Source organism: Primulina eburnea, chromosome 13 (genome assembly GCF_022965805.1).
Source record: "Primulina eburnea isolate SZY01 chromosome 13, ASM2296580v1, whole genome shotgun sequence".
Taxonomy (NCBI): domain Eukaryota; kingdom Viridiplantae; phylum Streptophyta; class Magnoliopsida; order Lamiales; family Gesneriaceae; genus Primulina; species Primulina eburnea.
The window spans coordinates 25,837,626-25,852,051 of record NC_133113.1 but is presented as its reverse complement, the minus strand read 5'-3'; the positions used below and the strand labels follow the sequence as shown (position 1 = coordinate 25,852,051).

At 34.2% G+C, this 14,426-nt stretch overlaps 1 protein-coding gene across 1 annotated transcript; it reads right to left on the bottom strand.

Annotated features, from left to right (window-relative positions):
• Positions 1 to 351: 351 nt before the first annotated feature.
• Positions 352 to 8,726, bottom strand: LOC140809606 (transcription factor bHLH130-like). Its single transcript, XM_073167294.1, has 6 exons — positions 7,886 to 8,726; positions 1,739 to 2,016; positions 1,289 to 1,468; positions 1,111 to 1,176; positions 777 to 845; positions 352 to 686 (listed from the first exon to the last, which is right to left on the bottom strand). The coding sequence occupies exons 1-6, from the start codon at positions 8,385 to 8,387 to the stop codon at positions 618 to 620; spliced, it is 1,164 nt and encodes a 387-aa protein (XP_073023395.1). The 5' UTR covers positions 8,388 to 8,726; the 3' UTR covers positions 352 to 617.
• Positions 8,727 to 14,426: the final 5,700 nt, after the last annotated feature.

The following is a 14,426-nucleotide window of genomic DNA, read 5'->3' as shown; positions in this document are numbered from 1 at the left end:
CCGATTTTGATCGATCGGACCACTAAATCGGTTTTTAGGGTGATTCAGACAAGAGCTGTGACCAATTTTCGGTTGAACAGACCTGTCCAATCCGATTCTAGAAACACCTTTTAATATGATATTGTAAGTATAATTTTAAAACAATCTAAATTATATTTTTATTTTCATTAATTGGCAAACAAATATTTATTTTACATGTTTGAACCTTGGACACTATCTCATATTGCAAAATGAAAATTGTTCTTACTTTATAAAGTTTATATATATATATATATATATATATATATATATATATATATATATATATATATATATATATATATATATATAAATATGATAACAAAATAAGGCTTAAATTTTATCTAACCACTTGTATACATGAATAAATCTTATTATTCAAAAAACTAAGAAAATCCATAAAGCTGATGCACTTAACAATACTACACCTACATCAACTTAAAATGGATATCCTGCATACTTTGACATAGAACATCATATCCTTCCATCCTTTTTTTCTCAAGAAAATTCCAAAACTAATCTTGTCAATCACGCATGCGCGCCGTAACACTATCTAGCATGATCACGGGCTCATTGTTCATGACGATTTAGGTTGACGGCTATGTCGTTGAACTTGTCGGTTTTTGTTTACTCGAGCAGGCACACTTTGCTCTTGCATCCGTGAGTGTCTATACAAGAATGGGGGAAAAGACATGGAGGTTTCAAAATAAGGTTGATGTGATAATTGTAGTATGAAAGTGATGGATGTGTTTCATTACCATGACTTGTTTCTGCAGGACTTTAATGTGTTCAACTGCCAAATCTAACATATCTGCAGTGTTCGTTTGCTGCCAATCCAAGACATCATGAAAAAGGGGAAAACAATAATATATCAAAATCACTCACTCATTGGTTAGCATAAAGTAGATTGATCGATCATTCATAAATTCTTTCATATGTGATATGTCCATTTCATTGAAAATGAAAATTTCGGCAAGCATAACATATAAAAAACTTTAGATATTGATTGAGAGAGGACACAATTTTATCCTCCTTTTAAAACATGCACATACAAAATTTGGTACTTTAAATGGTTGCACAGAATATGATTACCTTGTCCATATTTGGAAAAAGATCTTGCAACTTCTTCATTTTTTCGCTTATCCGGGTCCGCCTCATCTAAAATTCAGCAAAGCACAAAGTTGTAATCATCAAAATCTTTGCTATTTACCGCTGTAATGAAAATTTTCGTTTCAAGTGATCAAATGCTGGGAAAAAAGAAAATCTTTACCCTTTCAGCTATGCTTCTTGGATGAGTGGCAAAACCTCGTTTGGCCCGGGTTTGACAAGGGACTGTCTCTTGCTGAAAGTGTAGGAACTTTTGCCCATTTGCCACTTGAGCTTGGTCATATGATTTTGGCAAGCTTAAATGGTGAACTAAACCATGGGATCTCTTTCTTGTTTCCTCATTCTGTACAGAAATGTACAATAAGAAATAAATAACCAATTAGTTCCCAGATGACAGTGTCAAGCCAAAAGCATAAAAGGACACCCAAACCTCAAAGGCTACCCTTGTAGGTGGGATAGGGCATTAAGCTTGTTAGCCTTTCGTATCGCAATGTCGATGCAGGAATATAATAGGCAGACCAACAAATTTCACAGAAATATAAAGGCGTGTGTGCACCGAATACATGTTTGTACCAGCTGAAAGCAAAAGGGAAGTTGAAAATTAGCCACATACCGGATTCCCCAATCCATTCGAATTGGAAAAAGCCTTCTTTCGTTCATCATTCCATGAGTCCTGAGTAGAAAGTGACTCGAATTCTTCTATGTTCCTGAATCCACCATTTTCAGAGCTACGTGTTTCGTTCCCATTTTCGGGTATGCTGGGCATGAACCGAGAAGTTGAAGACGGAGGAGGAGAAAATTTCATGTGATTTATGTAACCGCTAGATGATGGATTCGGGTCATTGCCATTCTGGACTCTGTAGTTTCCTACCTCTCCCATTATGCCAAATTCTGAGGTCAAAAGACAAGTTCCAACCATTTTCAAGAATGTAAAAACTAGCAATAACAAATTCATACCTTTGTTTATGTTTCATGTTCAAGCAATGTAATGAAACAGCTACATAATTTACTGCTGCATTTGAAAGAATGAACTTAAAATGACTCCAACATTTAAGGATTCAAAATATCTTGATTTAGTTCAAAATTTTAAAAATACCAGATAAAATTTTCGAAACCCATAACTTTTGAAATCCAAATGCAGCCTAAGGAAATTGAGCTACCAAACAAATGATTAATAAATTACAAACAAATTTCTGTGAGAGTAAGCGTCCAACAAATCAACTTGTGGCTTAACCTTTATTGACTCTTATGTAATAAACAATCTTTATTTTAAATGATGATATTTACTTTGTATGCATACTTTTGAAAACTGCATAAATAACGAATTTGAATATACTAAGGTACATATGTTTTCATAATCGGACCAGTGATCGAACTGGTCTACCTTATAAAAACGGTTCAATCGATCGGATTGTTCAATTAGATGGTCGGACCGGAAAATAGGTATATTATATAAAATAATAATATAATATAATAAAACATACATTTTAAATTTTAAAAATCTTAAATATAGATATAAATAATGAAAATATATATTTATCAAAATTTAAAATCCAAATAACGTACATATAATCAATATAATTGTATCTATATTTTTTAAACAAAAAATTAAATCAAAATAAGTTCTAATACTACTAAAATTAATATTTTTTACCAAAGTTTAAAATCTACATAATCATATATATAACTAAAAATAAAATTTAAAATACAAGAAATATTTTTTTAAAAAAATATATAAAACAATAATCAAATTCTAAAAAGAGAATTTAAACATTTAAAAAAAATTAAAAGTGATGAACCGGTCAGGACCAGTTTGACTAGGTCCGGACCGGACCCGTGGCAGTTTCCCAGTCGAACTGGCTGATCCGGTCTGGGTTTAAAAACAATGTGTGGTACAACAAGTTCGTACATGTCACATTGATCATGAAACTCATTTAATAGTACTAAAATCGTTCCTTGTCGATCCAACAATCTAAAATAAGAATAAAGTCGCTCGAGACTAGCATCTATAAATATTAAACGACATGTTTCATTGGTATGGGCATGGAGATGTCCAATCATACAAATGAGTGATCACATGATGAGTCACTGAACAACCTCTTCTCAGACTTTCCAAGTGGTTATCATTTATCAAGTGAATTAGTCTGTGCTTATGGTTGTACATCATTAGTCTTTTGACATGGGAACAGGGATTACAACTTTCCCCATGGGTTTGGGGCCCCACGGGGAAAATCCGAAACGGGGATGGGATCCCTGATTTTTTCGGGTTTGGGTTCGGGTTCGGGGCGGGTATGGAATACTATCCCCATCCCCGAACCCGTCCCGAAATAATATCAATAATAAAATAATAATATTATCAGTATCAATAATATAATAACATTATTATTTTTTAAAATATTAATAATATTAATATTGATATAAATATTAATATAAAAATAATATTATTATTATTATCTTGATATTAATATTAATATTAATATTAATATTATCACTAATAATAATAGATAATAATAATAAGCTTTGATTTGAGAAAATCTCTGAATCCGTCATCGTCTTGTCATATTAATATTTTTGAAACGGTGATGAGAAGTTGATCCCCGAAGTTTTGGATTTAGGGATTCTCCGAACCCGAAAAAGCGGGGATTGAGACGGGTATGGGATTCGGGGATGGGGATGACAAACTCGCCCCCGCCCCAGCCAGCCCCGCCCCGCCCCATTGCCATCTCTACCTGGGACAACATAGGGCTCAACATACTAATGCTGCATTTTGACTCATTTACTGACTCCGTGAGGGTAATTAGGTGAAGAGATTGGGTAGTTTCGACATACGTAGAAGGAGATGCACTGCAATCGGGGATTTGCCACTCAATTACGGGTGTTGATATCTTTTGTGATATGATAAGTTAATAGAGCAATAAATCTCTGATCATAATATGAGTTGTGCTCACGAGAAACGAGAAATTTTTCCCTAGTTGAACAAACGATGCCACTATTATCAAAGTTATACGTAACTCTCAATATATCAATGGTTGTGATAATTAGTATGACGGCTAAATTTGTAAAAAGAATGCAACTTCCTAAAATTTGTGAAGGAGTTGGAAAATAAGCTGCGGGGATTATGATGAAACCACAATCATGGATTTTTTTATTAATAAACTTGGATTTTCCTAGTCAAACATAGAGTAATAGATTTCTAATTGGTCAAATCAACCAAGAGAATTCTAGAAGGTTCTAGAAACTTATAGATAAGTAAGGGTTTCTATGATCCTATCAAATCTGGTTTACTTAAAAGTTGATAAGATAAATATGAGAGATTTGACAAGAGAGAAACTCTTAGTTTTAAAAGGATCAATGCATACTTGAGAGACTTTAAATATATGTAATCAAAGGTTGATTGCATAACAACACATCAAAGATCAAGATTTGAAAATAAATCTAGACAACTAACTCTCTCCTCACTTGGATTTCCGGCAACCACCCCTTGGAGTACAACCACACGGCTGGGCGCCACTTCCACCACCGCAGGCTGTTGTCCCGCCACGTCGGAATCTCGCCGTCTTCCGGCCATTTGGTCTAGATTTCTAGTGCAATCTATACAAGGAGAAAAACTTTCAATCATAGAGCCAATTATTGGAGGTTTAAGAAAGGCGACTTCCAGTAGATCGTTCGTAGAGATTTATACGAAGAGTTATTTTCGCTTCAAGTTCAGAATAGTTGCATCAAAGCGTAAATCACTAAAGGTAAACTTTCAATAAACACCATATGAATGGATTTAAATTATAAGACACCAAACCATGATTTGATTGTCAAATGAAAAAAAATTTAAACTCCCGTTGCGTCTTGAGTGCGAGAAAATGATACACCAACAGTAATATCAGAGCTCAGATTCTTGTTTTCTGATTGAATCGTGTTGAGTAATTTATTTCTAACCGCATAAAATTTATTGCATTGTCTAAAAATCAGATTTTTGGAAAAATAATTATGTGTGGTTGCCCGTAATAGTTTCAAGCAGCCCAAGCGCGCAACGGCTGCTCGCGGGCAGTCTGCAAAACTGGGCAACCGTGATTTTAATAATAATAAAAAAATTCGAGACGGGACCCCTGCCCGCCAAGTTGCTGCCTGAAAAATCCAGAAAAAATTGGTCAGTGTAGGGCGCACGGGCCCCGAGGCAATTTTTATTTTCAAAAGTTTCGAGATAAATTGATATTTTATGAAAATTTGAATAATATTCCCTTATAATTAATTTATTTTTGATAAAATTGTGTATTTTTTTATAAAATAAATAACTGAAATAAAATTTTAATTATTTATGATAAAAATGTGTTTTTCCAATAAATTTAATTGTTAATAAATTAATTTGAAAAAATAAATAAAATGTATTTAGTTTATTTACTTATTTAATTATGGTGATTAGTGACAAATTTGCAAAATACAAGATTTAAGCATAATTTTTGATATTATGATTTTTTTATATAATGTGAGATATATTATATAGTAAAAGACGATCGAGAGTCGTGATCAATAATTTAGATATATGTTATGATATTTTACAATGTTATAATTTTTTATTCTTTGATAATTATTAAAGTGAGCCTGATTTATAGCATGTTCCCACCATTAAAATTGTATCACAATGTACTATATAAATTTTATATAAATATTATATTTAATGGGAGATCGAGAATGAAAGATGGTGGCCCAGATTATCAAGAGTTTTGAGACATATAAAAAAATTAGAAGCTTATGTAATATCGCATTTACATCCCACATACCTATGTTTTCCATGGATTAAATAGATCTCGTTTATCGATCATCCTTTACTTATTTATTTATTTATGATGTATATGATATATTAAATAGTCAATATGTGTGCTATTATTATTATAATTACAAGAGTTTCATTAATCGGGTAAACATAAAACAAACATGGCACGATTTTACGATTAAATGATGAGATTTATTTTCAAAATTAAAACACCTCATTTTGCATAAGATTCAAAATTTATATCAAGACTATAAAAGAAAATTTAAAAGAGCTTAAATTTTTCTTGTCTTCTATCAACGGTAGTTGTATGACGAACACTACCCACGTTCAATGTCTGACTCGTATTATTGGAGAGGCCTAGACATCGGAGAGCTGTGACTTCCACTTACATACTTGATGTAAATTTAGTGGAACTCCCAAAGCTTCGGCCAATATTATTGAGGGATCTCATGGAGACCGTCCACTACATTTCAACATTGATGGGCCGAGCTAGACACACGAAGATAAACGTCATATTATTGGACCCTTATCAAACGTGATGCAAAATTATTTGGGGTTGCATGATATGCAATTGGGCTCTACATTTTGGAAATTGTTGATGATATTATTAAGGATAATAATTTAGCAATTGAGCCTCGCATACTCACTAAAGAAATTGAAGGTGATGAAAATGTCAAAATAGTAGGAGGTAATTCATAAAATTAAAATCCAAGATTTTTTTTCCATTTTCATTATATTAACGATGGCGTCGCGAAATTCATTATAGATTATCAGTCGAACACTCCATTGCATAGGAAAGCCGTGAAAGATATTCTTAAGTACTTGAGAAATGAATAAGAATTTGTTCATGGGTTCATAGGGGTGGAGAATTAAAATCGGATGTTTACATTGATTCTAGCTTCCAATCAAAGGTAGATTATTCCAAATTAACATCTGGTTTGGTATTAATGCTCAACGGTGTTGCTACATCGATTTAACCACTGAGACCTAATACATAGATGCATCGATTGCATCAAATGAGGCTATTTAGATGAGGAATTTTATCCAAGAGTTGGTGTTATTTCAAATGGAGTTTGTCTAGTCCCAGTGTACTTCGACAACACTGGTTCCGTTGCACATTGAAATGAATCAAGGTCTCATCGACGATCCAAAATATAATGAGTAAGTTCCACATCATCCGAGGGATTGTCGGAAGATGAGACATATTGGCAGAGAGAGTCATTTTTGCATATAACGTTGTTGATCTACTTACAAAGCCCCTGTCATGATCCATTGTTTGACAAACATCGTGAAACAATAAATTTAACATCTACGGGTAGTTCGCTATAAGGCAAGTGAGAGAACTTTAGATTAGGTGTTCAGCAAGTCAACTAGTGGCTTGGACTTTATTGACTTTTATGTAATAAATATCTTTATTTTAGAAATATTTTACGTAATAACAAATTATGACATTACTTTATTTGTACCTTCAATATACTATGGTACAATGAGGACGTACATGTCACGTCGATCAAGAAACTCATTTAATAGTGTTGTATATTCTAAACTCATTCCTAGTTGACTTAGCTGCATAAAATAAGGATAAAGGTCACTCAAGCTCGAAACTATCATCTGTGATGTTAAACTCCACGTTTCATTGGTATGAGCATGAAGATGTTCAATCATACAAATTGATGATCATATGATGAGTCGTTAAACAACCCTCCCTCGTACTTTCTAAGTGGTTATCACTTATCTAGTTGACTAGTATGTGGTTATGGTTGTACATCATTAGTATTTTGACCCGTGTGACAACATTGCTCGATGTACTAGTTCTGCATTTTAGAAGGCTGTTCAGAATTAGTCATCCCTGTACATGAAACAATAGTAACACGCTCTTTCTTCCTCCCGATATCATAGACGCAAAAAAGAAGTAAACTAAACCCCAGCAAAAATCAGTTCAAAGATCAAAACCAAACATTAAATATACAGATAGTTACATATAAACAGTCATACCAGAATAGAATTCTGCAGGAGAATTGTTTTGGGTACCAAGATTCGAGGCATTAATATTCGTCTCCATTCCAACTGAATAAGACCCCTCGATTTCCCCACCACCAAACTCATTTTTCCCATTCCGGGCTTCCTGTTTATTAAAATACAGCATCTCCTCGCTATCTTTCTGGTTCAGATCAAGTGACCCATTTTCCATTAAAGCACGAAAGAAAGCTTCGGACTCCTCACCGTCGTCGCTATTTTCTGTGCTAGATTCCAGAAGGGATCCGAGAAACGAGCCCGGAGCGGAGCGATACCTTGCTAACCCACAACTCTGCTGGATTTTCTGCGGCTGATTCTGATTCCCAAACATATTATCGGAAGTACCCATAAGTTCTTTACTCTTCAATAACTCTCCCTCGGCTGAAACATGCTTGAAATTGTTGTTATTGCTCGAGAAAAGAAAGCTGGTCCCGCTGCTTCTCCTCGTGTCTCTTGGGATTGTTTCCGAGCCAAACATCATTAAGTCAGAAAAGAAAAAACCCCTCAAGAAAAACAAGATTTATGTGGGAAATCTGCGGGAAAATCAAACACTGATGATAGCAGGCTTAGGATTGGTGGATTTGAGAGGATCAGCAGATGAAGTCTTGGAATCTCGAGTGTCGGGTTGAGAACAGGGTAACAAAAATGGAAACCATCTTATCTCCTAATGATAAATCAACTTTTTTCTCTTGAAAAAGAAAGAAAGAAAAGAAGAGAAAAGAAGAGAAAAGAAAAGAAGGCTGAAAACAAAGGCGGTCAGAGGGACTGAAAAATGAGTTTCATCTATTTTGCTTTTTTTCTGTGAGATTCCAACCTGCACTAGAAATGGCAAGACCAAGTAAATCAGATATGTATGTACGTCTTAGTCTCTTTTCCGTATACATACAGACCATGTCAATTTAGTACAAATATTTATTTCGTCTAACTCTACAAAATATTAGAGTTTTAATCATATATATTGATTTACAAGCATTATACAATAAGATTTACAGCAACACAAACTTTTGAGAACAGTTCTAAATCGTGCTCAATATGAACTACTTTAGGGAGTTTATTAAAACCATTGAATTCGGAATTCGGTAAAGTAGCTCCGGGATCGGGAACAACTCCTTCTATAAGTCTTGTCATGGCTCTATTTGCTGTATTTCTATCTATTATTTTGGACATTTATAATTCTTCTGTTTTATGATGTTTATAAAGTTTTTTTAATTACTTATTATTTTTTAGAAAATCATAACATGGTATTTCTTAAGGAGTAGGGTAGCATGAAGGTGATACCATCGGACAAAAATTGTCGGTCTAATATCATTTGCCTTGATATCGTAATAAATAAATAAATAAATAAATATATATATATATATATATATATATATATATATATATATATATATATGATGCTTTCATTCTAAAGTAGGTCTCATGTGAGACCGTCTCACGGATATCAATCTGTGAGACGGGTCAACCCTACCCATATTCACCACAAAAAATAGTACTCTTAGCATAAAAAGCAATACTATTTCATGGATTACCCAAATAAAGATCCGCTCACAAAATTTGACCCGTGAGATCGTCTCACACAAGTTTTTGCCTTCATTCCATCTTATTTTATTTTGTATGGGGAGTAGTGTTCAAGGTTGCCTTCCCACAGCCCACGGTTTTCTGCTATAATTTTGAATTTTTTGGGCACATCACTGCATAAATTTTAATTTTTAAAGTAATTATTTAAATATTATCAAGTATATAGAAGTGTGTGAAAATTTCATATTTAATTATTATTCTATATAATAAAAATGTTTATAAATAAAAAAAAATGTTATTGATATCTCTAAATTTGGTCACCACTCGGTGCAAGATATTAAAACCGACGAATAAATTTCAAAAAAAAAACATTTTTCTTCTTTTCTTCTTGGAATACACTTCTTTTCCTTTTTAATTTTACAAATGAACTGCTCAAGAGATTTTTTTGGACTACGAAGTTAGCATTTTCCATAGGGTTTTACAGTGTAGATCTTCACCCACCACAAGTTCTATGCCAGCTCACTCTATTTCTTCATTTGGCATTTGTGGTAAGTTATCTTTGTTGGTGTATCACTTTTTCGCATCCAAAAAACAGTAGAAATTTAAAAAAAAAAAATTGACACCAAATCATGCTTGGGTTTCATATTATTTTAAATTCATTCATATGATGTTCATTGAATGTTTACCTTTAGTGTTTAAAATATGGTTGTAAGCCTGTAACTACTATTCTGGATTTTAGTTAAAGATAGTCTTTCTTGTATCTCCTTACGAACAATCAGCAGGAAGTCACCTTTCTTCAATCTCCAAGAATTGGGTCCACGATTGAATGCTTTGTCCCTTGTCTATACTGGACTAGAAATCTAGATAAAATTTGCACTGATAATCAATCACAGGAAATCAGTAAGATTTCGATGGCTACACGACGGCAATGCGGCGGGGAAACGGCGATGCACGGTCACGGAAAGGCGGTCACGCACCTGAGGGACTGCCTTGTGGTTGATTTTGTGTATTGGAGGAGAGATAGGGAGAATCTAGATTTTTTTTTCAAATTTTGATCTTGTTGTATTATGTGTAATCAATCTTTGATTACATATATTTAATGTTTTTCAAGTGTACATGTATCCTTCTAGAACTATGATTCTTTCCTTTGTCAAATCTCTTATGCTTATCTTATCAACTTTTGAATAAGGTTTGATAATATATGATAGATCATTATCCATCCACTGGATTCTAGAACCTTCAAAAATTTTCTTTGTGTGATTTGACAATTTAGAAATATATTATTTGGAAACTCCAAATTAATTAATCAAGCAATCCATGATTGTAGTATTATCATGATCTCGACCGACGATAAAAAAAAACACTTATTTGACGAGGGTATAAAACTAGTTATTATGATGCAAAGTGAAAATTTCGAAGATTAAACTTCCACTAATTCATTTTTGCAGGTGTCAATTTTGGAATTTCTTCCTAAATTTTAGGCAGTTTCACTCTATTAACAAATTTAGCATTCATGTTAATTATCACAACTTTCAAATATGAAATTCACATATAAACATCTTTATAAGTCATATATTTGATCTCCATCAAAGTAAATTATCAAATTCAACTCTTTGAACTTGACTAGGGAGCACAAAATCCAATACTTATGTGGCATTCAATGGTTTAGGGATTCAACTAGCCATGAATTCACAACTCATGTGATTCGAGACAACATTTATCTCTTATATTTTTTTTTAATGAAAATGACTTCATTAAATATGGTAAAAAGTTAAAGTACAAGTACACCGGGCATACCCGGGAAGAATTAATCCCCAACCACCCGAATCACAAATCAATCCATAGTATCAAACATGTCACTAGAGCTAGGAATACAACGAAAAACAATAATCTTAATCTTATGCACCAAGTCTTCAATCCTATGATCTTCTTCATCGAACATGGTCCTATTCCGAGCATTCCAAACTGTGTAAATAGTTGCTGCAAGAGCCGATAATCGCATCCTAGCTAGAACCGATTTCCCACCATAAGTTGTTCTGAAGGCTCTCAGAATTGCCGTTGGAGATTCCATTCTTTTAGACATTCCTAGCCACGCTCGAATATCCTTCCAAATTGCCGATGAGAAAGAGCATTTGAAGAACAAGTGTTGTACTGATTCAGGCTCGCTTTTACATAATACACACGATTTCTCAACAACAAATGGAAGCCGATCTCTTGTCAGGAGCTTTGCATGAGCCAGAAGCCAAAACGTAAATATGTGTTTGGGTAGGATGAATGATCGGCTGATCAGTGGTTTCCAAGGCCATTTACCAGTCGAGTTGTTGAAGAAGTCATATGCACTACGAAACCCGTGATTACGAGCAAACCAAGAATTCAGCAAAGTAGAAGCAGTAGCCACCGAACCTGATCTACGAAGGAGCTCATCCCGTAATGAAATGATTTGCTTAATTAAAGGTGATTCATCCTTGTGCCATCCCCAATGCCAAACGTCTCCAAAGTGGCTATAAATATGATTAACCCATTTGATCCACAAGCTCTCCATTCTCAATTGTATCTTCCAAAGTGTTTTAGCAATTAAAGCTTTGTTCCACGCCATCAAATTCTTTAGTCCAAGTCCCCCATCCTCCAGCGGCTTACACAGATTTTCCCATGCAATAGGAGGATGTTTTGAATGCCAAACAAATTTTCGGCATAGAGAATAAATGGACGAAATTACACAATTGGGGATTGGCAAAATAGATAACCAATAACATTCAATACCTTGGACCACCGATCTGATTAACTCAATCTTACCTGCATATGAGAGGGAGTGCCTAGGCCATGAATTGATCTTAGCTGCAATGGCATCCACAAGTTTGCAATAATCTGATGATCTCAATTTCCTTGCAGCAAGAGGGATGCCGAGATAGCGAAACGGTAGTGTACCAGGCGAGAAACCAGTGATGCTAAGAATATCTTGTTTGGTTCTTTCATCCATCCCCGACAAGTATATATTCGACTTGAGTAAATTGACTCGCAATCCAGCCATGTCCCCAAACTCATTCAAGCAATTCATAATCAGCCCAACACTCACAGCATCACCCCGAGACAGTAGTAGTAGGTCATCAGCATAAGCCAAATGCGTAATATGAAAGTTAAGGCACTTAGGATGAAAGCCATACCTCGGAGATCTAGACATACGTTTTAACGATCGAGAGAGAACTTCAATACAGAGAGTAAAAAGGTAAGGAGATAGAGGATCCCCTTGTCTTAATCCTCTCTGTCCCTTAAAATGACCATAGAAATGTCCATTGAGTGCTATGGAGTAGGAAGTGGTTGAGACACATTCCATAATCCATTTACACCCATCGAATCATGGTAAGAGCATTTAATAGCATCGCTCCATAATTCCCTAGGTATCACTGATAGTGTTAGCAAAAACTAGTAGGTTATGATTAGTGTATATTACAGTCCCTTCAACTCATATATCGCGATCGAATCTACTACATTGGTTATCGAGAGTTTGATATGAATACAATAACGATGTGATGTATCTTTGAGTAATAAAACTGGCATCGTGTGCGCAACTAAGCAAAGACTTTTCCTTTGTCACAACTCTTTTTCTGGCCAGAGATTCCTTTCATTATTAAGTCATAATATCACATAGGATATTCAAACTTGTATGTGAGCGATAAATCCCCAACTACAAAGCATCGGATCCTACGTATGTCTAAAGTACACACAATCTCACGACCTGATGACCCTTACAGAGTCGGTTAACGAGTCAAAGTGTAGAATTAGTATGCAGAATCTCTATGTTGTTCCGGATCAAAGGACTAATGGTGTGCAAATATAACTACAGACTAATCAACTGATAAGTGATAACCACTTGGAAAGTCCGAGAGATGGTTGTTCAGTGAATCATCATATGATCACTCATCTATATTATTGGAGAGCTTCATTCCAATACCAATTAAACATGACGTTTAACATCACAAATGTCATACTCAAGCTCGAGATACATTTATCTTTATTTTAGGCAGGTTGAATCGACTAAAAACGCATTTAGAATATACTTTAACTAAATTGTGTTTCATGACCGATGTGAAATGTATTACCTCATTGTATCATAGTGTACTTAAGGCCTTTATTTATGCAAGTTGCATTAATATATAAATAAAATATATAGCAAATGAATTAAAATTTAAAATATTATTAAAATAAATATTGTTTATAACATAAAAGTCAATAAAGTTCAAAACACAAGTTGATTTGTTGGGCACGTACTCTAGCATCCTCAAGTTGTAGAGGGTATAGTACCTTCCAAACAACCTAGTTGGAGATCAACTTAATGATCGTAAGGGAGAGAAAATAAAAAAATTCTTCATGGTAGTGGACTTAAAATTAGAGTTCCCAAAGCATATGAGGATATAATATCGGAGAAAGATTTTATGCTTTTATGGCCCCAAAACTCCTGAACTGTAGAGTACCACATGTTGGAGAAAAGACGATAGAGGTGGGATTTATTTGAATATTGTTTTCTCACATTCAATGTGCAATAGAAGTTTAAAAATTTTAGTTTTGACGTTCAAATGCTTATTGGGAGCCGTATGATTTAAAAAATTCATAGAATGTTTATATCTAAATTACACTTGCGTATATAACTCCGGCTCTAACTATTCCAGTTTTAAAATGGTGATAACTCTTTTTGTAAATTACTACGAACAAATCTTCCTCCTTCGATCATCAAATCAAGTCCACGATCAAAGATTGAATTCCTTATATAGATCGCAATAGAGATCTAAACGAAATTTATGCCGAGACTGGATCGCCGAAATTTCAGAAATCCGGCGACGGCGTCATGACGATGGCATAATGGAGGATAATGGCCAAAATATCTTTTCCAAAATATAGAGGTGACCGATTTTTTCTTGTCAAGGTAGAGAGGAGAGAAAATTTTGGTGGTCAAAGTTTTGTGTGTAAAAAATATGATATTTCATATAACCCTTAATGGAATATTTAT

What these genes read in the sequence shown, in the direction of transcription:
- LOC140809606 (XM_073167294.1), bottom strand. Translation starts at nt 8,387, where the DNA reads ATGATGTTTGGCTCGGAAACAATCCCAAGAGACACGAGGAGAAGCAGC. An exon ending in CGAATGGATTGGGGAATCCG is followed by an intron (nt 1,469 to 1,738) that starts GTATGTGGCTAA and finishes ATTTCTGTACAG; the next exon opens with AATGAGGAAACAAGAAAGAG. An exon ending in CAAGAAGCATAGCTGAAAGG is followed by an intron (nt 1,177 to 1,288) that starts GTAAAGATTTTC and finishes GCTGAATTTTAG; the next exon opens with ATGAGGCGGACCCGGATAAG.